We start from the raw sequence: 26,005 nt of genomic DNA on the forward strand, positions 1-26,005 counted from the left end.
ATTTTCGGCATGCACACAAAACCACCTCAAAAGTCAAATATAAACAGCAGAGCACGGTCTCTGGGTCCTTAGTTAGCAGAGCTCCACTGGATGCTAATTGTGTGTCTTCCCCTGAGATCTCCCCCATGCAGGTTGGTAGTCTTTGCTCGGGCTTCCCCTCTCGCACCCCTAATACCTGGTCAACTTCCTGCCGGCTTCGCTTCGCGCCACTGCGCCAGCAGCCCGACGGCAAAAGGGGACCTCTCACCTCCACGCAGCGCCCTCCCCAGCAGACTACCAACCTGCATTGGGGACATGGGCAGCCTCCACTGAGGGTGAGTCCACCCTGCCCGATCGCTTGCTGACAGACAGGCCCAGAGCTTCAGCCCTCACCTGAGGGGCTTTAAAATGCACAATTTTGTCATCTTGATAGAATTCAATGGGGAGACATAAGTGCACATGGCTGTTTCTCTGAGAAAATTACCATCATGCTGAAAGCCAATTGAAAGACACTTTTAGGATGCACGATCATCTTATCCGCATCGTACTCTGAGACCAATAATTATGCAAATTAAGCAGGTGGATTTACTCCTAAAGAAAACCCCTTAAAAGCATGTTCCCTTTTTGCTGATTCCTGTTGTGTTTTTCTCTTTGCAGTATATTATCGTAAGAAGAACCACCTGCATGCGGTCAGAATTCGTCTGCAGAGCCCAGAGTACAAGCTTAGCAAAATTCGCTCGTCCACCATAATGACTGACTACAACCCTAACTACTGCTTTGCTGGCAAGGCGGCCTCACTGAGTGAGCTTAAGGAGGTGCCACGCAAGAACATCACGCTTCTCAGGTATCTATACTGTGTAGATGTACAGAACCATTCAAATGTGTGGGGTCTGTTAGAGTTTCTAAATGTTTTTGCAAGAAGTCTCTTACGCTCACCAAGGCTGCATTTATCTGATGTAAAAACAATAAAATTGTGGAACATTATTACACATTTAAAAGAACTGTTTTTTTATTTTAATAATATATTTTAAAATGCATATTTTTCAGCATTTATTATTCTAGGTTCATGTCATAATATAATTATAATATGTATTTATATTAATTTATATAAATCAAGTAAAATATATAATGGTACTGTACATGTGGAAGTTAGCATTAAACTATTAATAAATGCTGTAAAAGTGACATTAATGTCGTAAAAGTATTATTTTTTAGTTTATGATACTTTTTTTAGTTATGATACTGATTAAAGCTCAACGTTGTTATCCGGAAAATTGCTGCTTCAATTCCGATGCAAGCCATAAATCACACACAATCTGCATGTGCAGAATTACGTATAAATTCTGTGATTTCTGCAGAATTTGAATTGAAAGTCCTATACATCCACTGCGGCCTTGTAACGCTCTCAACTCTGTTTAACATGTTTTATCACATTTGCATCCATGCTACAAAATTAGACAAATTCCATTCAGAATTTGTGAAATGTTTTAAATATAACCCGGTCGGTGGCATAAAAAAATTATGAACAGTCTTAAAGAAAAAAATTAGATGACTAACTTGTAAGACTAGTCTTAGCAGTCTAAGTCAGTTACATAAAAACGTAGATTGGTCTAATTTGAACCCGCCTTGGCTAACTTTTAGTTGGTCAGACTAGTTAGTAAGAAACATCTTAGTTTAGTCTTAACATAGTGGCTGTTTATGCAGCTTGCCACAGGTTGCGCTGGTCCAGTCATTAGTTAAAATAATATTCTGGGTTAAATACAAGTTGAGTTCTGTTGACAGCATATCTGGCATGTATAACAGCAAAAAATAAATGTTGACTGACATACATAAAACAAACAAGTTGTGCTGACAGGAGGTCTGCAGTATGTAACAATCATATTCAACCTGGAATATTCCTTTAATATTCTGTGATGACATGTGAAAGTACTGGAAATTAATTCCATATTTACACATGTGAGTAATACGTATCTGTCTGGGGTCTTTGACTATAGGGCGTTGGGACACGGTGCCTTTGGGGAAGTGTATGAAGGACAGGTTTTGGGTATGAATGGAGAAAACACAGCCATGCAGGTTGCGATAAAGGTGAGTTTTCCCAGATCTACCTTTGCCTTTGAAAGCAGTTTCTGGTTTCTCTTAATTGATTCTGTGTTTTCTCTCTCTCCATCCCTCTTATAGACTCTTCCAGAAATCTGTTCTGAGCAGGATGAGATGGATTTCCTAATGGAAGCTTTGATTATGAGGTATGCTTGGCTGTAACACACACACACACACACACACACACAGCATTGCAATGACCGCACATGTGTGTGACAGACAGAAAATGGCATTGTCATTTCAATCATCTGCTCTCAGTCAAACTCGCTTAAGGTTATGAAATCTTTTCTCTTTTTTTTTCATTTGTTACGATTATCAGGTTCACATTTGTTGTTTGTTTTTGAGCGTATGGCATCGTCTTTAGTCAGGCAACAGATGTTTTTTAGTGATTCATAGTTTTCTGAGAAAACTGTGCTGTAGTTAATTATCATATCCTTCATACTTCCATTGCATGGGCTAGATCTTCCAGAGGATATTTTGATTTTCATTTGGCTTTGACTCACACATATGTTACCCTTTATTTCAAGGTGCTTTATAATAATAATATTAATAGTCTTCAAGGTGCTTAAATATTATTTCTAAACCAATATGAACCAATATAAATTACAGACATGTCATTTCACATAATTTAAAATGACCTTATTATGTAACTCTGGCACTCTTGACAAGCAGACCCGTTCTTCCATTCAGTAGTCCATTTGAGTTTATTTCTTCATCCTTTGTGTCTGCAGTAAGTTCAGCCATCAGAACATTGTGCGCTGTATCGGAGTCAGTCTGCAGATCCTGCCTCGCTTTATACTGCTGGAGCTCATGACAGGAGGAGACATGAAGAGCTTCTTGAGACTAAACCGACCCAGAACTGTGAGTGTTTGTGTGTATACTATAGACATGAATCTGTCCTCTGTTTATCAGTTAGCACACATTTCGCTTTTATGCTGTGGGTTTGCCACATGTGGGGAACATACTTTGCATTAGAAATGGAACCATATTAAACCATGTGCCATTTATTATTAAGAAATGTAAGTGTATGTGTGTATATGTGTATATAGTTAGTTCAGAAAGATTAGCATCTTGTCTTCCTACAGAACCAGCCATCTTCTCTAAGTATGCTGGATCTTCTTCAGATGGCCAGAGACATTGCCCTCGGCTGTCGCTACCTAGAAGAGAACCACTTCATTCACAGGTGATTTCTCACTGCCAAACCTGAGTAAACTTTGCCCTCAAGTAGCCTTCATTGTCAGAATAAGTGGAAATCGCTCTTCAGTGGATTGTAGACGTCATTAACTCGCTGCAGCCCTTGACCTTGATGTCTCGCACGCATATAATAAGTCAAGCATGTATGTCTGTTGTGTGTTTCAGGGACATTGCAGCACGAAACTGTCTTTTGACCTGTCCTGGTCCAGAGAGAGTGGCTAAAATAGGAGATTTTGGGATGGCTCGAGATATTTACAGGTGCTTTCACTATATCATTTATTTATTAATTTAAAAAAATTGTGTGTGTGGTTTAGTACCTGTTAAGTATAATAATGAACACAGGCATTGATTGAGTATTTTTGCATTGCAGGGCGAGTTACTATAGGAAGGGTGGCCGTGCCATGTTGCCAGTGAAGTGGATGCCACCTGAAGCCTTCCTAGAAGGCATTTTTACATGCAAGACTGATACCTGGTAATACTAGTTTACTGAAAAAAACTTCTTTTGTCAGCAATGGTTTAAAAGAATTGTAGTTTTACTTAATTGATTAGTGCTTTGGACTGTTATGTCCAATATTCATGTAAAACATATGGAAATACACACTGTGTATGTATAATATTTATTAAATTATTACTCCCTCTTAATCACTCTAATGTATTAACTATAATAGTTTGTGTGTGTGTGATTTACAGAGTGCTTTACTCTTGCATTGTGTGAAAATTATTCTTCATGCTCCCTCCCAACCATTCTTTCACAATTTAAGCAATGATGTGTCTTCTACATGGTTGTTTAAGAAATGAAAAGCTACACGCTCCATCAATTAGGGTTAGAAGAACTGTTGCCAAACATATAACATGCTACAAACATTATAATCACTGCAATGATCCAATATACTCATAGGCATTTGCCTATTTAAATACAAACAGCGACTTTTTTATATCAGCTGCAGAGACCAGATGCCAGAAATTATAGTCATTAATAATTGCATACAATTTGTCTCCATCTGTAGGTCTTTCGGGGTACTACTGTGGGAGATTTTCTCTCTTGGATACATGCCTTATCCCTGCAAGACCAATCAGGAAGTACTGGAATTTGTAACAGGTGGAGGTCGTATGGATCCACCTAAGAGCTGCCCAGGACCTGTGTAAGTAACAATAGCAGATTTGTTACTCAAATTGAAAATGGATCTCAGCCCTAACCTGAAAGGTACACTATGTGACTTTTGACACTAGCGGTTTGGAAGATGGATTTATAATGATGTAGTCTTATTATATACATTTTGTCAATTTTTAACAAAAAGAAGTTACGTAGTGTACCTTTAAATAAGCGTAAATGTAAAATTTACCTTTAGAAGCTGTATAGTGTTAGTGAAATGTGCCTAATCTGTTTTAATAATTATAATCAACGGTGTTTTGGATTTTGTTCTCTTTTAGTTATCGGATCATGACGCAGTGTTGGCAACACTGCCCAGAACATCGACCAAACTTTACTACTATTTTAGAGAGGATCAACTACTGTACACAGGTAAAACAGAGTTGGAATTGAACAGATCTGGATTTCTGTAAAATATAAAGAAAGCTAGCCTATATATTGTGTATATTATAAGGAATCATTTACACTGTTTGAAAAAATATTAAGCATGTTATTACAAACATGTTTCGAAATTAAATATCCTTTTAAATTGTTTAAAGAAAAATGTGTGTTGAAACTTTTTGCAGGAAATATCATTTCTAAGCAGTTTTACAGAGAAAATTGCCTTTATAATTACATCATTATACATTTTAAATATAAATTGCCTTATAACCAGTGAGTGTTATTTTAGTATTATTTATATACTATTATAGTATTTATTAACATTTTGTAATTAATTTATATTAGCTTTTATTTATTTATTTTTATTTTAGTTTTAGTAATTTTGTAATGTTTTAGTTGTTTTCTCTCGTTTTTTTTATATTTCTATTAAGCTTTAATTTATTTTGTTTTTGTAATGTTAGTACTTTAACTTAAACTTATTTAAGTTAGTTATCAACATTTCAAATTTTCATTTAAGTTTTTTAAGTTTACATTTTCATCAAATATTTCGATTTATTTTATTTCAGCTCTGTTTCAATGAATGAAAAAAATATTTTTTTAAGTTTTAGTTAACTAACAACACTTATAACCAGTGGAAAGAAGAAACTGTAATAAAACACTTACAGTAGAAATATTTTTTTTCCACAAAACTACATGCAGATTTGTAATTGTATTTCTTAATCTTATAAACTTGAGATGTCGGGTAAAATAATAACCATGACTATTATATTAATAAATGAAAACCCCTGACTTAATAAAATGAATAGTGTTGACCCTTTTTGACTTTTCTGGCACACATCCTTTGATTCGTCAGGACCCTGATGTCATTAACACCCCTCTTCCAGTGGAGTACGGTCCTGCTGTCGAAGAAGGCGGCACTGTGATCCATCCTGAAGGATCAGGCAGTATGACCCCTCTTCTAGTGGCCCACTCTATGTCCCAGGATGCTTCCCCTCGACCGGGCATCACCGGTGCAGCCCCACAGGCTCTCAAACCCTGTTTGCAGCTACAAAGACCGCTCCATTTTGCACAGGAGGTGGGCACGTACCGAGAAACATTGGAGCCGTGTTGGGCTGAGCCCGTTCCTGCTTCTGGAGTCTGTCCAGGACAATGGCTTCAGGTCCCAGATCACCAGCCATGCTCCAGGAGCAGTTCGTCGTCAGGCAGCCAAAAGCTAAAGAACAAGACTAAAAACCTTTGGAACCCCACCTACGGTTCTTGGGTCCTAGAGAGCTTTGGAAGAGGGAAGACGGCCCTATGCCATACCCAGTCCATGCCTCTGTCTTGCAACCCCACATCCACATCTGCCCCGTCCTCTACCTCAGAGCGCATGGAGCCTGGAGTAGTGGTTAACGCAAATGTCTCAACATCTCCACCTCCATCTGCCGTCTCCTCCCAGACCACATCCAGTCCCACAGGGCCTCCCTCTCGGAAGGGTCAAACAGGGGCTACAGGTTGCTCGCTCACTGCTGTTATGGACTTGGCGAAACTCCAGAGCTTCCCATGTGGCAATGTAAACTATGCGTATGATGAGCAGAGCTACGAGACTGAGAGTTTGCCTGTAGTTGTGCCCAAATCTGTGGAACCCAGCACCAGCTGTGGAGCAACGTCTTCACTTGCTGCCCTTGGCCTGGCCACGACCCCTACCCACAAACCTCAGGTGAAGCGCCATGCTAGTTACGGACATGAGGATGTAAGGAGTTATTCCCAGTCTGAGAAGCCAACGAGAGACAGGGATTCTGGCTTTTCCTTGTCTGAAGACCTCAGCGTCACCGCGGTTTAGCACTGAAGAACAATTCAACTGAGGAAACACCTTTTTTCTTTTCTTTTTTGCATTTTAATGTAGTGGCAGTGGATTAGCTAGAGGCAGAATGGCAGGTTAAGGCTGGAATACACTGCACTGGAATACATAGAGTAAGCGATTGAATGAATCACAGCTTGTATGGAAGTCTCTTTCAAACCAAGCATTTTTCTTTTGGTGTGATCAGCTTGAATATGTTGTAAAATCTGCGTGGGGAAATCTTTCAACCGCACGCAAAATTCGCTGTTGCTTGGATTCCTGTTGAAATGAGTGGATTTCGCCAACAATGTGGCCGCACCTTGAGGACCAGACTTTCAAGTCATTCCGAACACAACAAACTCGTACAGAAACATGCTCCTGCTTGCTAGGAAACGCATGACAAATTAAAACAATGAGTCCTAAAACAATGAGCTCAAAATATAAAACCATTTTTGATATCCTCAAACTGGATAAATTATATGCTGCATCCCAATTCACCTACATAAACTAAAGTATTTACTACTTATTTACTATATTTACTACTGAAAGAAAAAGTACATGCATTTGAGTGTGTAGCAGAATAGTAAGCTAGCTTTGGGACATAAGATGTGTTCACACCATGTCATAATTACTGTAATTGAGATTTAAAATTGTAAAGAGCATTCATGTCCTCGTAGAGCTCATAATTACAACTTGTATGCTGGGAATTTTCTGAGAGCTTCTGCTTGTACCACATGACCTCTGCAGATTCATTTAGGCATTGATTGCATTAAAACAAACGCATTATTCCCAGTCTGAGGACATGAACAGCTTCAAGTAGAACGTCATGTGTTGTCATCTCGAAATGACTGTAATTGCAACATGGCATGGCAGCTACACTTCGTTGCGTCTTTAACGAACCACCACGAACCAGCCATGAACCAAGTCAACCAGCTACGAGGTGAATCATAACATTACAAACTTTGATTTGAAGCAAAATGTAATTGAAAATCGGGCAAAAATGCAAAGGTACAAGACTGTGTACTTAAAGGGATACTCCACTTTTTTTGGAAATAGGCTCATTTTACAACTCCCCAGAGTTAAACAGTTCAACGTTTTTGAATCCATTCAGCCGATCTCCGGTTCTGGCGGTACCACTTTTAGCATTTACATTTTACAACTTTACATTTTCCGTCGGTCTTAGTGCACGATGTAACTACAGAAGAGTCAAGTTTTAAATAGGAAAAATATCGAAACTCTTTGGTAATTTTTTTGAGAGAAATGCCAATGGTCTTGTCCACTTCAATGATGTTTGCTAAGCTATGCTAAAAGTGGTACCGCCAGAACCGGAGATCGGCTGAATGGATTCAAAAACGTTGAACTGTTTAACTCTGGGGGAGTTGTAAAATGAGCCTATTTCCAAAAAAAGTGGAGTATCCCTTTAACGGCTTTAGTAAGGGAAAGAACTGAGTCCCATGATATATATATAAAGTTTATAGAAAATATGCATATATATCAAAATATTTAAATATATTTGTATATAGTTTTTTCCTTGTTTTGATTCTCTGATTGGTGGGATTTTCTGTAGCGCTTTATTTTACAGTCCTGTTCCACATACCACATTCTTATTATAGCAATTACAATAACTGGGTTACAACTAGGTACTACCCCTAAACCTAACCTTAACCTAGTTAAATTATATTACCAGTACTTTCTTGGGTAACTACATTCTAAGCAAACTGTAAGTTCACGTAAAATAGTGTAACCGAATTTTCTGTACAGCATTATGGGTAATGTAGTTTTCATCACAAATTCCACTATTAAACACGATTATTTTAAAACGAAGTTAAAATAATGGGGGCTGACGGCTTCAACAGAAGCAAATGCTATCGATTTACAACCTCTTACTGTAGCTCACAGTAAGGCTGTCTTTAAAGGCTTATAAGTTGTCGTTTAAAATCAATTTCCCTATGGGGAAAATGAATGGAGTTTTTACTTCTGGAACCACACAGTTGAACTCTATGGGTTGTGGACAATATTAGCCGTTAGAGTGTGCACAGATCTGCACTTCAAATTCTAACTGGAAATTCATCCAGGTATCTTTGGAATACTTATTTCAACATACTACGATTTGGGACACACTAATTCTAATTTTGAATTGTATTTAGGACGGATAGTATCCGAATTGGGACGCAGCAATAGTCTGAAGCTAAATATAGTCAGTATCCATTATACACAGATTTTTCTGTCTCAAATCTGCAGACTGGCTCTGGATTTTGGCTACTAGCGTTGACTCGTTCAGACAGTAAACCGAGGCTAAAAAGCTAAATTTGTGTAGTGTATTCCAGCCTTTAGTTACTGCCAGTAGATAAATGTTTGTGCGCGAGACTACATTATTGTAGCGTGGTGCCAAAAACACTAAGGACACGAGGAGTCGTAACCAATTTGTCATTAAGAGGTGGCTCTCCTACAAATGGCTGATGGTTTCTATGGAAACTTCCACTTGGCTAATAGCAGCCCTTTTACACTGGATTCTCATCTTCTGTCAAAACTGTGAAAACACATGATGTTCACATGAAATTAACTGATTAGTCATAATTAGCAATGCATATATATATGGAGGTTTAGATGTCCTAGATGAATTCACATTTTTAGCTGGTTTTAGGAGTGTAATATTGGAAGAACCAAAGCATGTTCAGACCTCACACAAACAGAATACTTTATTCCACATAACGATCAGTCACACAATCTAGTAAAATTGAATTGGTTTGTTAAAAATAAATTGTTTGAATGGCTTTAAAACTTAAAAAAAAGAGCTTTGTCTTAAAGGGTAGTTCGCCCAAAAATGAAAAAAATTCTGAAAATGTACTCACCCTCTAGTTGTTCTAAACTTGTATGACTTTTTTTCTTCAATATTTTAAAAGATGTCTCAGGCTGCGTCTGGAATCGTGGCCTGTCTGAGTAGGTACTGTGTTTGAATTTGAATTTACTTTGCGACTGCTAAAAAAATGTGCTCTTTATATAGTAGTATGAATATGGGTGGTATGAATGAAATTCTGACATACTACATCCGCCATGTTGTTACGGTCATGTGACCTACCAGCGTTAGTTGCGTCGCTTCACTTCTATTCACAAACCCTCTGGCCTCATGTGATAGTAAAGTGTTATACATTGGAAAAAAAGTTGCTGTCTTAAATTAAGTACAATCAATTTGGATGTTTAAGTAATTTCAACTTAAATTACATTAAACTGACTTAAAAATGAGTTGAAACTTGTATAACTTAAAGACATTAGAAAATTGCTTAACTTATTTTGATGAGTTAAAACAATGTAAAAACATATGTTATCATAACTTAATTTTTTATAGTGTATTTTTTATAGGGTTCTTTTTATAGTGTAATTTTTTGTAGTGCACTTCAGTATATCACTTCAGACTTTTCGCCTACTGTTTTTCGAATACTATGTGTTTGGACAATACGGTAAATTTGACATCTTTCTCTCTATTAAAGTTATTGGAGCAAATGAGAATGCAAAAATCATATTGCCTCGCCACTATTGAAATTTACCCAACTATGGCGAAGTCTGCTTCTGAGAGCCTCTGAAATGTGAAAAGGGTCAATTAAATAAGGGCATCTTTTTTGTGTTCGTAAGTCAGTCATACAGATTTGGAATGACATGAGTGTGAATAATAATTGTAATCTTTTGGGGCGAGCTGTCCCATTAACTTTTTAAGGACTATCACCAGTAACTCAGAGGTATACTTTAAAAATGTGACCGTGTGTTGCATTAGTAATAAAGAAATGCTGACAGACCTTTATCTTTAATCTCAGATCAGGTGCACTTTACAGGGTTTTTTGACTGAAAAGTAGCATTAAGGACCATTAATTTAGACTACTTTTTTTTTTTTTTTGTCTGCTGTTAGTTTTGAAAAACCAACACGTTTGCAATCAGTATGTTGCCTTTTTATTGAGGGTGTGTTTTGTGTGTGAAACACTGAGATAACTGTGAGATTTTTACAAAGGTGTTGCACCTGAATGTGTTAGAAGTAAATGAGGCATGTGACGGGGGCGATTGCTGTGGTGATTGTATTGATTTCCATGTCAATGCATTTAAGGAAGCTGTTAAAAGACAACCACTTTTGCAATCTATTTTCTTAGTACTTTTCCCTCAAAAATAATAAGTAAATAGTAGTGCTTTTTATCTCCAAATGTCCTTATACTATATTTTAAGCTTCCCTAAGTTAACTGTGACTTTGTATACATGCAGACAAATGACAACAAACCACATAACACCTCAGTGTGCATAATGTGATGCATGAGAAGTTTGATTTTTGAGATTATTCTTAGGTCTTATTCCTAATTATTCTCAAATGTTTTATTAAATATTGTAGTTTGTAGGTGATTAATGTTTTAATGTGAAAAGATTTATTTGTGTGTACATTTTTTTTTTTAAGTCAGGGACTGCTGAGAGGATCCTTATGCAAAGAGATGAGACTAAAAGTGTATTAGCACAATCTTAAATTTATTTTTGTCTTATTTAACCATTTAAAAGTTTCATAATTTGACTGCAATTTAAGGATCTTAAAGTTCTTATTCTTAAGTAGGATTATAATGGGATAGAAGGGTAGAAAAGTTATACTTTAGACAGGAAAATGAGTGCTGTATTCTTGAATTAATATTCATTTCACACTAAACTAACCCTTATATTATGTAGCTGTAATATTTAATCTCAGTTTTATTGGTGTATTTTTATTATTATTATTATTTTTGTTGTTGGATTATGTTGAGTTTATCACTGCCAATCTTCTGCATTTGTCTTTGCAGTGGCTCATTTCTAACTAGCCAGATTAGAAATGTACCATCATATGAAGTGAATTTTAACGTACATGTACTACCTGTATTATTGTTTTATTTTATTTTCAAATATGGACGTTGCTGCATAATAGCAAACTTTAAATAAATTGTTTTTGTCTATAATCCTGATATGAAGGACCATACTTAAATGAATTTCGGAAATACAGAATGATTTTTGAGCAGATGTTTTATTTGTCATAAACATACTGCACAGGGAACACTGTAATGAAACTCACCTGCCCCCCTAAAAAAAATAGTGTCACAAAGTTAAGTTTGTCTGATAATGAAACACTTTAAGTGGTGTGCAGGTATAGAAAATCACAACCCGGATCCTTATACATAAAACCAATACTATATATCCATGCAATCATCCAAATAATCTATTACACCACCCTTGATTGATCACTGAAGTCAAAGCGATTAATATCATCATATTGTACTATAAATGCACTAGTGTTGTGCATTACTCACATTGTATCACTGTATGCGTTCCACGTATCTGTAAACTATTGCGTTCCACTAATCTGTTCTACTGTACATGTTAGCTTGATGGTACTTTAAGAAAACAGTCAGTTGTGCAACGTCAATTGTTTGACTAGTGTTTGTTGGGCCTAGACATGGAACAATGTTGCTAACAGCTAACCTTATATGATGTGTGAAGAAATGATTTTGATAGATTCCAGCATGCAAACTACCAGCCAAAAAAATTTACTGAATTTGTCCCGTATGATCGAAAGGTTTATGCTTAAGTGTTGGAAGTTAATTTTGTAGACAAATATATATTGTACCTGTTCATGTGATTTTTTTTTTCTTTTTTTTCTTTTTTTACAAACTACATTTGTAATTAAAAATTTGTTTGTTTTGAACTTTTTTTTTTTTTTTTTTTTGGACATTGGGGAAGAGTAATTGTCCGATGTGCAATGACAACAAACAATTGGGTTTTTTTAAACCATGATCATGGCGAAATGCTTTTTACAGCTTAATACTGTAAAGTAATGGACTTGCTCACTGGTAGTCTCCCCATAATGCACTGCAGAAGGTTTATAAGTGTCTATCAGCATGCCGTAGCTGTCACTCGGACAGTAAGTGAAAAGTTCACAGTAAGAAGGTCACTCCCTGGCTAATAAGGAAAGGGTTTGCTGCAGGTTGTCAAGGCCCCATAAGTATCCGTCTTCTCGGTTGCCTTCCTCCCAGGGTCTGTAGTGATCCAGGTTCTGTTCCTCTGGGAGAGGGGTGGTTTTACCAAAATCAATGAGCCAGACCTCAGCTCTCTCTTTGTGATCATGAATGAAGAGAAGCGAACTACCAATGACCTGAAAGACATCCAACATTGACTATGTTTACATGTGCACCAATAATTCGATTTTTTTTTTTTTTTTTTTTTTTACAATAATCAAAGTTAGGACTTGATCATAGTAAGATGTTTACATGACACAAGCAAAACTCTTCACTCCCGTTTACAAGCAATTTCATTATTCTGATTATTCGCTACAAGTGTGGTTATTTTTACTGCCATTCTTCACATACCTCAATTGATGAACTGACATACATTAGGGTGTGTTAGTGGTCACTGTTCTAATCCATTTACGTCAAACGCAAAACATATTTCTATTGACGTATTGGATATTGTTCGGTGGCGTGATGAACATCGTAATGCCGCTGTAACTGGGGTTGCATACGCTGCTATAGCGTTTGTGGATTAAGATAAGTTTATCGCAATTAAAATCGTCATATGCCACAAAATTTAATGCGAGTATGGCTATTAAAGGGTTAGTTCACCCAAAAATGAAAATTCTGTCAGTAATTACTCACCCTCATGTTGTTCCAACCGCGTAAGACCTTCGTTCATCTTCGGAACACAAATTAAGATATTTTTGATGAAATCAGAGCTATGTCTCACTCCTCCATAGGCTGCTATGTGACCGAAACTTGCTGGCCCAGAAAAGTTATTAAAGAGATCGTTAATATAGTCCAAGTGACTCCAGTGGCTCAATCTTAAGTATATCAAGCGACGAGAATACTTTTTGTGCGCAAAAACAAACAAAAATAACGACTTTATTCCACTTTTCATTTCCTTCTCTCTGGGCCCCTGTGTTTTTGCGCAGCGCGTCTGTGTTGCACGTCATCACGCATCACACACATGACCGGCGTCGGCCAATAGTGAGCCTACGTGGTGACGTGTAACACAGACGCGCTGCGCAAAAAGACTACGCGAACCAACTAGAGGCCCAGAGAGAAGGAAATGAAAAGTGGAATAAAGTCGTTATTTTTGTTTGTTTTTGCGCACAAAAAGTATTCTCGTCGCTTGATAAACTTAAGATTGAGCCACTGGAGTCACTTGGACTATATTAACGATCTCTTTAATGACTTTTCTGGGCCAGCAAGTTTCGGTCACATAGCAGCCTATGGAGGAGTGAGACATAGCTCTGATTTCATCAAAAATATCTTAATTTGTGTTCCGAAGATGAACGAAGGTCTTACGCGGTTGGAACAACATGAGGGTGAGTAATTACTGACAGAATTTTCATTTTTGGGTGAACTAACCCTTTAACTATGATTATGAGCTTAATCGCATTAGTTTGATCAAAATTGCATTTACACAAGGTAAAGTTTAATCACAATATTGCCAAAATCTCATTCTAATCGCATTATGATGATGCATGAAAATTTTTGAGTAATTGTTGAGGAGGACCAAATCATATGTAAAAACAAGATTTACACTACCGTTTAAAAGTTTGGGGTCGGTAAGGTTTTTTTTTTTTTTTTTTTTTTTTTTTACATTTTTTAAAGAAGTCTCTTATACTGACAAAACTAAAGCTGGATTTATTTGATACATTTTTTTGTGGAAGCCATCTTACTAACCCCAAACTTTTGTAGTGTATACAATATTGCAGTACAATATAGTACAATGTTAAATAAAAATATGGTGCATAATAAATAAAATAATATATATTCTTGGACATTTATAGTTAGATATTAATTTGAAAATGATTAACTCCAAAAATCTCATGTTAATTAATTAATTAGATATTGGTTGGAAGTGTACATATAGTGCTTAAATAATAACAATAACAATTTAAAAAACTTTTTTACATTAATCAGTAAATATTTACATCGCACAACTTAAAAAAATAAGGTAAAACTGAACATTACAGAACAAAAAAAAAATATTTTACCTCATGTTTCTTGAAGAACTCGGAGGCTTTCAGTGCCTGTTTAATATCTTCAAGCCTTGTAATATAGGAGTTCTATTAGGAAAGTGAAGGAGAAGAGCACATCAATAATCAATAATTCAACTGGAATTATCATACAAGTGATTTTTTTTTTTTCAGTATTCACTGGAGAGAGGCTCCAATTACACAAGGACACCTTGTAAGTGCAGTTAATTTGTTTTCTGTTGAGACATCATATCTTCCTGTGCTTGCCTATTATAAAATATTATTTAAACATAATTGTTTTAAACCTTCCAGCTAAATCTGCTAGTTCTAACTCAGTTCTAGTTCTAGTGTAAAACACTTAATACATTTAAATGACATTATCACCAACTTCCCTTGTTCCTTTAAAGGGACAGTTAACCCAAATTAAAATTTGCTGTTAATTTACTCACCGTCAGGCCATTCAAAATGTAGGTGACTTTTTTTTTTCTTCAGTTGAACAGTAAAGAAGATTTTTAGCTGAAACTGTGGTTAGCTGAAATCGTATAATGCAAGTCAGTGGCGACTGTCACTTTGAGAGTCAAAAAAACAAATACAGGCAAAACAAAATTAATACCTGTGGCTCCTGATGATACAGTGAGGTCTTATTAAGCGAAACGATCGGTCTGTGAAAGAAACTGAACATTATTACCTGTAATCCACAGCATCTGCAAACGGTCCTGAGTGCATTCAGCCTTCTGTCACATAATGACCAATACGAATCACCAAGGACCACGATTTCAGCTAAAAATCTTCTTTACTGTAAAATTCACCTACATCTTGGATGGCCTGAGTGTGAGCAAATCTTTGGGCGAACTATCCCTTTAATGCACCTTACCCTTCTTTTGAAGTGACATGTAGACCCCAAACTGAACAGATGAGCTTTTATCATTCTGTTTGAACTGCCTTGTTGGAGCATCACTGACAGTAAACAATATCTGGCCATTTTACCTCAGACATGTATATCCTGGATACAAAGCATTCAAGGTGTAGTGTTCATTAAGCTAAGAGCATTGTTCCACGGAAATGTAGGTGTGTGTGCATTATGTCAGAACAGGTTGATCCAGTTCTCAAGAACTCACGCACAATTATGTTTTTATTGCCCTCGACGAAATCCTTAAAGACCTGAATGACGTCTTCCTTTGACCGGGTCTTTTTAAAGTCTGTTTTGCAGGTTTCTCCTCTCTGAAATAAGAAAATAATGTATTGTATTGAATGTAAAAACAAAAAAGTCAGATAAAGAGTTTACAAATCAGCTGATTGAGGACAAAATCTAAAATTTGATGGATTTCAGTGAGGTGGCGCTTAAAGACATTTTCCGTGCAGGTTTGAAAGAGCCCGCATGTTCCAAGTTACCAGGTGGAAAGATTTATTTGTCTCTGATCCAATTCATTGCTCATGCTTTGTTACTAAGCAGATCCTCGTTTACCTTGGGGATTGCGGATGAGACATCCCCTTAGTACCGAAGTATCCATCGCGCCATGTTACGTTATGTCTTCCACGTCAAAATCACCTCATATCATGACCACCAAACCAGAGTCTTATGTCAAGACCGTCATGTTAGAGTCAAGTCATGTCATGAATGCCAATTCAGAGCCTCTTCATGAAATGGCCACCACGGCAGAGTCAAGTCACGTCATGGTTGACACTACTTCTAGTGATAGCCACTGCTATTCTGTGTGTGGGCCACATAAACCTCTTCAGAAGGGGCGGCTATAGCTATAGATCCTCTCGAGGTGGTAGCGTCCACTACAACACCTACAGAGAATGCAGCAGCTGTCATATACCATACTGAACCTTCTGAGAACCATGTCACAGTCAAGGAGACCATCCATAAAAGGTTTATGGATCGAGTCACAACCATTGACCAAGTCCATGAACTTTTCTTGCCCCAAATTACATCCAGAGAGACCATTCAGGAACCATGTATGTCTCAAATCACGGTCACAGAGACCATTCATGAACCATATTTTCTTTAATCAAGTCAACGGAGGCTATTGATGAACTGTCCAAGATTCATGTCGCATTCAATGAGGTCGTCCATGCCAACTGTGTCACATCCAAGGAGTCAGTACATGCCGGCCATGTCATAGTCATGAATGATGCTCCTGTTTCTGCTCAACGATCCAGGCCTGCCCATGCTCTACAGTCTTGGTATTTCATTGTTGCAGGACTTAAGCCATAAATCAAGCCATGAATTATGCCTTGTAACAGACCAATTCATGGTCCTGGCCCGCCTTCCCTCCCCCTTGTACGCCTCCGCTCCACCATCCTCTGGGACTTTTTTTAAAAATGTTCTTGTGGTTTGGGTGTCTAGAGACATGAGATATGTAAGGCTGGTGTTTGGTTGGGCTCTTGTTTTCATGTTTTTTTGCTTTGTATTTCATGTCGTTATGTTTTCCATGGTGCTTCTTCAAGTGTTATGCTGTAACCTGCTGTCCTGAGTTTCACGTCCATGCCACACCATACCAAGTGAAGTTCATGTTTAAGTTATGTTCATTTTTTTAAGTCATCGTTTTATTTTTGTACACTTTTGGAATAAACTGCAATTGGGTTCAGAACTCTGACTTCAGTGGATCCGTTACAAATATATATATTTTTTTTTAAATGAATTTATTTAATATAACAATCTAGCCTAACACAAGTTTCAATGTCCTGTTTTTCCACTGAACTCAAATTCTGAAATTCTCAAATTTGCTGTGATTTTAAGGCACTGTGGCTACCTTGATACCCTCAATGCGGAAGCCCAGAGTGTTAGTAGAGCTGAGACTTTCTCTCCACTGCATGTAGCGTGGTTTGGTTACTGCCTGCTGCTTCTTCTCCTCCGCTGTTGGAGCCTCACTGTCCACCTCCATCATCTTATTATACAGGTCCCCACGCAGCTTTGGCTTCACCCTTGCCCGCACCAGCTCCTCCTCTAGATATGTCCTGAAAGAAAGAAAGTTAGAATTGAATATTTAACTACCTGAAAATGTACTGGAAATGGTGGAACCTGATGGAAATGTCTATTAATCATGGCTGAAATGTTGAAAATGTGCATTTTTTGTTTTATTTTATTTTGTGCATGTGCATTTTGTTTTTATTGCAAGCTTGAACTTTACTTGACTTCCTGTGTGAGAAGAGGAAGTCACCAAGGGACTCCTTGCACAAAATGTCTCTCAGTGTGTAAAAAGTGTGCGTGAAATGCATGTGAGAAGGAAGCCCTCAGGGACGCCCTGTCTGCCTTGCTAAGCATGCATGTAAGTTTTGACTGCATGTGCACAGGAAGTGGTTATTATTGTGCGTGGTGAGAGGGCCTCTCTCTTCATGAGCCCCACCCATTGCCCTGACAGGATGCAGGCCAACAACCAGAACAGGTGTTTCAGCAGACAGAGTAAACTCATCATGCACAATATGTTAGCATGACTATGAAAAGGGGAGAATTACACATTAGCAAAATAAGTAGTACTTGCTGTGTTATATTCGTAATATTGTGTGTTATTTAATATTGAATTATAACATATAACATTATATAGCAATATAATTAATAGTATAAATTTAAATATTTGCACTATTTTTTCTATTTTAAATGAATGCTGTTCTTTTGAACTTTCTGTTTATCAAAAAAAAAAAAAAAAAAACGACGGCGAGGCGTGAACCGTCCGACGCGCAGCGGAATATAAACATTAGTTTATATTTTAATTAGTTTTACAATCGAAATCTAAAGTTTTTACAAACAATAATTGGTTTCCCTGGTTACGCCTGATGGTTTATTTACTAGTTGTCCTCTATCACTTTTTAATGGACACCCTGCAGCCAATCAGAATCGAGTATTCACCCAGACCATGGTATAATAAGGATTATGTGACAATGAAGACTGGAGTAATGGCTGCTGAAAATTCAGCTTTGCCATCACAGGAATATGATGGTGAAAAAAAAGAAAAAAAATGATATTAATATATATATATATATATATATATATATATTATTATTATTATTAACTGACAGAGACTGACACGGAAGAGAAGAAATTGTTGAATAAAGTCGTTATTTTTGTTTTGTTTTTGCGCACAAAAAGTATTCTCGTCGCTTCATAAAATTAAGGTTGAACCACTGTGGTCACATGGACTATTTTAACGATGTCTTTACTACCTTTCTGGGCCTTGAAAGTGGTGATTACGTTGCAGTCTATGTGGGGGCCAGAAAGCTCTCAGATTTCATCAAAAACCTCTTAATTAATGTTCCAAAGGTCTTACGGATTTGGAATGACATGAGGCTGAGTAATTAATGACAGAATTTTCATATTTAAGTAAACTAACCCTTTAATTTGGCTTTTTAATACAATTTTACAATAATAATGAGTGTGTAAAACGTGAAAAAAAAAAAAAAAAGAGCATCTGTTATCCAATCACTGTACCTCACTCCCATCTTGCAGTCCATGACGTTCGGCAAATCAAAGTTGGCCAACAGGTCTTTCATTTTGAGAAAGAGCTCTCCGTCTCTCTCAACCACTCCATAATAGCTGGGCACGAAGGAATGTAAAGCATCCTCTTTCAGCCTCTCAAAACACAGCTTCTCATTCTCGGAGAACTTCTTCAGTATGGAGCCCTCATCCCCTGCTTTAAAACTGCCTGGGCAGAAACACAAACACAAAGGAAGACTGGAGTCACTGGAGCACATATAATCAACACTGAGCCGCTCAGCCAGTCCACCAAGTCTTATTCAGAATATGTGCTTTCGTTACATGATGACTGCGCACACATTCATAGTGTTAAAAAATGTTAGATGTCGCATGTGTTTATTTTATTTTGATATCTGCAGCTTAAGGTGTGTAAATGAAAGTAAGATCATACATAAAATGTGTATTCTTTGACATGAGAGTCAAGCGTCATCACACTGCTCATAACCACTTCCCTAAATATGGTATCAAATGACTGTACTTCCCCATAAAAGCCCTGTTTAAAAAAACACAGCCAGAAAACATGAGCTAAAATCAGTGGTGTTTTCACAAAGACAATCTGTCTGCAAATAAATTTGAATAAGAGAATTACTTATTGTCCAGAAATAAATAAGAAAGAAGTTAAACGCTACAAAAAGCCAAAAAGCAAAGCTACACAAAATATGCTTTTTACACATGAAGTCAGATAATTACAATAATAGACTAAAAAGCATATTCAAATCTGACTCGGTTTTGATAACATGTTAGTAAAATGTAACATATTAATAAATAATTAAATTATTGTTAGTAAATTGATAGTCCCAAGCGTAAGGTACAACGCTGTTCCATATGCATTTAACCCGGAAACTGTGCAAACTGTGTAGATATGGAACTGAAACATGAATTTACATTGGACAAAAATGTGCAGCATTTTTTGGGTATACCTTTATGGCCTGCTAACTGAACCCAGGACAGGCGTCTTCGTTGTGTGGCCACCAAAGGGCAATGGACAATAGTCTTCAGCTTCCACCAGGCATTGCTTTGCTGGAACACATTAAAACATAATCATCCATGACTATGATAGAAGTGCATTAAATATTTCAAACTCTCTGCTGAATTTATATAAAGCTCAACCCTTGGCCACCCAACAATAAGTCTGAGATTGGATTCCAAAAATGAAGAGTGGCCAGTGACTGAAACCAACTGACAGTGTTTTTTTAAACACTGCACAATGTTCCTTAAGTGTGTAAGACTGACTCACACACATATGGTCTCATTTGGAGCTGTGAAGCTCAGTAATCCGGCACTGCAGCCCATAACATAGACATTTGTTTTGCTGCCCATTTCAAATAAGCATCCTGGAAACCATTTCTGTTCATTTGAGGAGTAACAATAAATGAAGCAAAGGCAAAGATAGCTAAGACAGTGCATTGCAAATGTCAATGTGAAATGCGTTCACAATGCATATTACTTCTATAATGTGACATACTTCTGAGTGAACCAGGATATTTAGTGAGGAAAAATGTAGGATGGGAGATTGTTTTATCCATCTGATCCAATTTTATCCATGTCCTTCCTTAAATTATGTTGCTGGTCTTATTGTGAATTCTCAATTGCATGCTATTCCAACAGAGCAAAGTGGGGTCAATTTTCATTTCATGTTGATTTTAAAGTCATAGTGTAATGGTGGAGGTATGAAAATAGTGGAAATAAGAGTTTTTTCTTCACTGGAAAATTGATTTATGTCATTTTGATTAAAAATGATGAAGTAAATAAATAAATAAATAAATAAATGTTTAGAAAACACATAGGGTGAATTTTAATTTCATAACACGTTACTATTTCTAATAGGCCTATATTTCTAATAGGCCTATATACGTTACTATTTCTAATAGGCCTATATTATAGGCCTAAATATACTATTTCTATAGGCCATATATATAATCACCAATGACAGTGTCATTTTCTCAGTATTTTTGTGTTCCTTTGTAAATATTTTTTTTTAAATAATAAAATAATGTGGGTTACAGGTGCACTTTGTGTGTTGGTCTAGTTACTCTGTCTAACATTTGTATGGCAGTAATGCCCTTACATAATTTATTTTGTAAAAAAAAAAAAAAAAAAAATTTCCTTAGGAGATTATTTACTGCAGGTGTTGAAATAGTAAGGGTGTAGTGAAGTGCAGTGTTTGTTCTTCCACTTGACATGGAAAGAAAAACGTTTCTTACTTTCTACCTCTGCCGTGGAAGCAGAAGCAGATGATTCAAGTTTGCCAACATGTTAAATTGTCCCTCAGGCACAAGAGCTGATCTGAAAACCTTCTTTACAATGCAGCATGCAGCAATTATTGAGCCTTTAAATTGGACGTAGTACATAAAACTGCTTTTGAAGGTTGGACAATATCCAGATAGTACTACATCATATTTAAAGTCAAGAAGACTGCGTACGGCCCTGTATAAATCCAGAGAAAAGCCATAAACCAAAGGCAATGACCTGCACTTTGTGGAACTGTGCATACACACATTTGTAACACACCATAACTAAATATTGAACTGGACTGTCATGCAGACAATTCAAACATTATGATGCCAACTCTCAAACAACTACAAATCATGATGTATAAAAGTGTGACATGTTTTTACTAAAACATAAAAAGCTTTACCTTTAGTAAACATAATGACATACTGAATAACATAAAACAGTCAACACTCTATTTTCCTTTTACAAGCAACTGAAAAAGTGATATTAATAAGGCATTTATGACTTGAAATTATATACAAATCAAAGTGAAATTGTTACACTAAAAGCTGAGTGTATCTTTAGTATCTTTTGTTTGTTAGTTAAACAGATAGACTGCTCTTCCACTGTTAAAATGTGCTTCTTAATCCAATTATATTTAATTTCCATTGTGAGTATTCAAGAGTTTATAAAACTGACCTAAAGTTGGTCTATATCAAACTGCGGATGGAAACTTGTTTGTGACACTGTGGCTTCTGCCTAAATGTCAAGCGGCAATGAGTTTGTTTTGATATAGGCTGATAAAAATGAAGCGTTTGCAACTTTGTGACACTGCATGTGCTTTCCTTCTCAGAATATTAGAATCAGGAACAGGTCTGTGCAAACATAGGCTTTTTACAGTGGCTCTGCATTTGTCATTGAGCTTGAGCATCAACATTCAGTCAGTTCATTCAGTGCAAGATGTCTAACTTTCTGAAAAGGAAAGAGTGATACTATGCAGACATGATGTCCAGATTTACAGAGGCAAAGTGTTTAACGTACAATGGCAGCGAAGGCCTTCTACGGTATTGAATGAACCTGAGGACCACAATACATAACACATCCATTCAAAATAATCCCAGACATGGCAGAAGTGAGAAACAAAACGTTAGGAGATGATCGCTTAGATTTATTTATCTAAGTTAAATGTATTATTTGTACATTTTTACTTGTGATTCTCTCATATTTTGGCAGATGCTTCTATCTGAAACCAGTTCAAAGTCCTTTTTATTAGGATGTTCCTTTGGGAATTGAAGCCATAACACTGATAAAAATGATTTTGTGGTGAAGTAAATACTACAGAAAAAAACAATGTAATTTCTACATGAATAAGTTAGTTCAGGCAAGAATAAAAAAAAAAAACTAAGTACATTCTATGTTAGTACTCAATTCAAGCATGTAGAATTTAAAGTGTAAATATCAACCTTATAAAATTGAATAATTAATGAGCTGTATTTACACTGTTTTATCATTGCTTTTGTTGTTAGGATTAGTAACTTGCCATTTTGTGACATTTGGAGTTCATTTTCTACTCAAAATGACATTCAAACACAAAAACGATCCATCAAATGTTACCGTCACTGTGTATTGTCTACTGAGTATTGAGGTCTCTGCGTTCACGTGTTGCGTAATTTCTGATAAGTAGATATGGTGTATCACACCATATCTATTGTATTAATTACTTAGATGTTTCTAAGTAAAGCACATACTTTAAAAGTGTGGTTTAATTCAATGTTATATTGTATTGCAAAGGAAACTTTAACTAAATAGATGTTACTCAACCTTTTACTAGTAGCCAAGTTAAAATGACTTATTTTCTTTGTTACTTTCACTTAACTTAGTTAAGTAGAGTTTACTTAATTCCATGTGAAATTTACTTTAAAAATATGCGTGCAAAAGAAAATCAAGTACATTTTACTTATTGTTTTTTAGTTGCTAGCCGAGTAACAGAAATAATATGGGCTAATTTATGTACTTTTTTCATCATCCAGTTGGATGCTGCACAATGGTGGTGGTTGAGGAGGTTCCCCCTTCCATGTAAAGCGATGTAAGTATTATTTTCAAATTAGTATTTAGAAATCATCTACATTGCTTGTCCCATCCACTAACAGGAATATTTTCTAAACAGTTTGCAAAGGTCATCACTTCGAATTCACCCACTGTTAACAACATGTGAGTAGGCATATGAAAAAAAAGGCCTTGGCACAGAGCGGTTAAGCCTGTTGAGCTTGTCATTTTAACGCTCGAAGTGCTGCCAGGTTATTAAAGCTGCACACCTGTGATATTTGCTCAACTCAATCTACATTGACGGCGCTCAATGCAAACAAAAACTAAACAATTCCAATTAAAACGCTGAACAGCCTACTTTGTAAACAATGAGGGAGAAACATGTCAATCTCCTATGGATGGATGATGGATTTTTCTGTTATATTTTTAGTTACCCACTACTGCAAATATTTCATCAGAAAGAACATTCAAGAGCCACCTGATACAGATCGACAAAGCCGCTAATGTCATGCGTTGTCACATATACAGTACTTCTGAACATGGTGAACAGACATGATTTCACAATCAGAAGCAAGTACAGACAAACAGACACCCACACAAACATACCACAATGATGAACCAGCATGAGCTCTACAGCTAAAGATCGAACACACAGTTGGCATTGTGTTAATTGTGGAAATATGCAGATTTCAATCAGAAGTATTCTAATGCCTCAGTTATGGGGTCAAATGAAGATAACAGGTATCGAAACCCTCATTGGCAACTCAAGAACAGATAAAACAGGATTTTGTTACTTAACAACACAACAGTTCCTCATTACTAATAGTCTCATGTTCTCATGACATGTTTTGAATAGTCTTCTTTTATTTAGTTTAAGAAGAGATGTATAAAAATAAAGAGTCCAAAATTGTATTCACCCCAAGTCTTTCTAAAAGTCTATATTTACTATATAACAAATGGATCACAATAAAAACTTAAGGTTATTTCTATTTATCTTATATATCTTATATTGAAGACCAGGACTAGTTGTCACATAGTGGAAGTTGTCACAAAAGTGTCTCTCAGTTTTGAGTCAAACGGCCACACAAATGTGTGTTGCCCTAGAAGTGGTTTTGTATGTGGGTTTCAAACTCCTATTTCAATTAGCTCAAAGTCCTATAAAAATATTTTTACATTAAAATTACACATTATTACCATATGTGTGTGTGTGTGTGTGTATGTATATATATAATTACAATAATAGTTTGCCAAGACAATGCTTATATTTTTGTTATTGGTTTGTTGCATTAATTATCTTGTGTTCTTTATATGTCAGATTCAAGTGTAAAAACTTGTCCCTTGTAGTCTGATAACATGCATGATAACATAAGGCTGTCACAAAAGATCAGCATCTGTCTAAAGAACTGCCCCCCCCCCCCATGTTGCTTACTGCAGCAAAAACTCCAGCCAGAAATTTACTTTAAAAAATACATTATTCTAATAAATATACACAAGAGTAAAAAGTGTGGCAACTATAGAACCTACTGTCAAATAACCTTGCAACACTCCTGAAGAACATTTCAGTTACATTTCATTTCAGAAAAAAATCTTTTTCCACTACAAAGAACATTTTGTGCAATGGAAAGTTTCCATGTGTGTTAAAGGTTCTTTGTGGAACCATAGGCTAGATGCCAATAAAGAAACTTTATTTTTGTTAGTGCCTCCGCACGTAAATCACTAGGCTATAACCTACCTCTCCGGAGTCTACCGAGTCCCCCAAATGTTCCAGAGTCACGATGCCTTTGCTTTTGGTCTCGTTGTCGCTGAGGATGTCATCCTCCGATTCGTCGAACGCCGTTGAGGATCCGTTGGAAGAGATTGAGGAGTTGGAGAGTTTGCGGCGCAACCGTCCGTTCACCTCCTCCTCCAGATCCTCCTCGGTGATCTCCCGTGAGTCCCCATCAGACGTGATGGTCACCTGCGGCACCAGGCACCCTCTCCCCGGCTTACCCTCGCAGAGAAACCCTGCTTGCCCACTGTACTGTTCCGCCATCTGTGTTTGATCATCACAAATCTCTGTGGATGAAAAGTTTCGTGCGCGTCCTCCTCCTCCTCCTCTCCCTGATCCGTCGCAAACAGAAGACGAACGGGAGAACACCGCCTCTCTCAGCGACCTCCGCCTCTGTTTGGGCATCGAGGTGACAGGAGGGTTCAGGTTAACCCCCCTCTGTCCGAGGGGCCACACGCTGCTAGTGAGTGGGGGCCCCAAAAAATAAATCCTGCGTATCGCCGCGGAAAATATTCAGTCGGTTCAGTCCAGATAAGCTACTTTATTTCCAGTAAGTTATGTAACAGACGATCTCCATCCGGATAACTTTGTTTGGCTTTGTGGGAGTGTGTGGACGTGCATTCACAGCCACGGAGACCCTGTTAACAGCGCTCGAGCTCTGTGAACACACATCTTCCGCGTTTGAAACGTTTCAGCGCTCTTCCTGACTTTTAATTTGTTCGGCTTTTGCTTTATAGCTCATTTCCTCATTCATTGTAGCATTCCATACTACTGTTTATTGTAATGTATCAGTCAAATCTATTACACGCAACTATGTTCAGATAGGCTATCTAACAATATTATAAAGCATTGGTTTTCCCAATACAAATGATTTTGATTATTTCTCAGAT

The 26,005-nt window shown here is 36.9% G+C and overlaps 2 protein-coding genes across 6 annotated transcripts in view; one reads left to right on the forward strand and one right to left on the reverse strand.

The window, feature by feature from the left end:
* ltk (leukocyte receptor tyrosine kinase) overlaps positions 1-6,632 on the forward strand; it is a 54,083-nt gene extending 47,451 nt beyond the window's left edge. For all 5 annotated transcript variants that reach the window (XM_081347220.1, XM_081347221.1, XM_081347222.1 and 2 more), the window contains 10 exons: positions 637-823; positions 1,974-2,064; positions 2,158-2,222; positions 2,808-2,937; positions 3,162-3,259; positions 3,436-3,528; positions 3,641-3,742; positions 4,278-4,412; positions 4,702-4,792; positions 5,655-6,632. In XM_081347220.1, coding sequence (XP_081203346.1) covers positions 637-823; positions 1,974-2,064; positions 2,158-2,222; positions 2,808-2,937; positions 3,162-3,259; positions 3,436-3,528; positions 3,641-3,742; positions 4,278-4,412; positions 4,702-4,792; positions 5,655-6,623 — 1,961 coding nt within the window. In that variant the 3' untranslated portion in view covers positions 6,624-6,632. The remainder of the gene's footprint in view (positions 1-636; positions 824-1,973; positions 2,065-2,157; positions 2,223-2,807; positions 2,938-3,161; positions 3,260-3,435; positions 3,529-3,640; positions 3,743-4,277; positions 4,413-4,701; positions 4,793-5,654) is intronic.
* Positions 6,633-11,629: 4,997 nt separating this feature from the next.
* itpka (inositol-trisphosphate 3-kinase A) lies at positions 11,630-25,815 on the reverse strand. The gene is made up of 7 exons (XM_081347225.1): positions 25,080-25,815; positions 20,008-20,107; positions 19,043-19,256; positions 17,370-17,574; positions 15,733-15,831; positions 14,629-14,700; positions 11,630-12,765 (listed from the first exon to the last, which is right to left on the reverse strand). Exons 1-7 carry the CDS (start codon positions 25,518-25,520, stop codon positions 12,562-12,564), a joined length of 1,335 nt encoding a protein of 444 aa, XP_081203351.1. The 5' UTR covers positions 25,521-25,815; the 3' UTR covers positions 11,630-12,561.
* Between the last annotated feature and the right edge of the window lie 190 nt (positions 25,816-26,005).

The sequence above is a fragment of the Scardinius erythrophthalmus genome (assembly GCF_964197995.2).
Source record: "Scardinius erythrophthalmus genome assembly, chromosome: 19".
In the NCBI taxonomy this organism is placed as follows: Eukaryota; Metazoa; Chordata; class Actinopteri; order Cypriniformes; family Leuciscidae; genus Scardinius; species Scardinius erythrophthalmus.

Excerpts from the sequence above, each read along its gene's own strand:
- itpka (XM_081347225.1), bottom strand. The coding sequence starts at position 25,520 with ATGCCCAAACAGAGGCGGAGGTCGCTGAGAGAGGCGGTGTTCTCCCGT. Across the intron at positions 17,575-19,042 it reads GACTGCAAGATGGGAGTGAG|GACATATCTAGAGGAGGAGC; the intron begins GTACAGTGATTG and ends TCTTTCTTTCAG. Across the intron at positions 14,701-15,732 it reads AGGGCAATAAAAACATAATT|AACTCCTATATTACAAGGCT; the intron begins GTGCGTGAGTTC and ends CTTTCCTAATAG.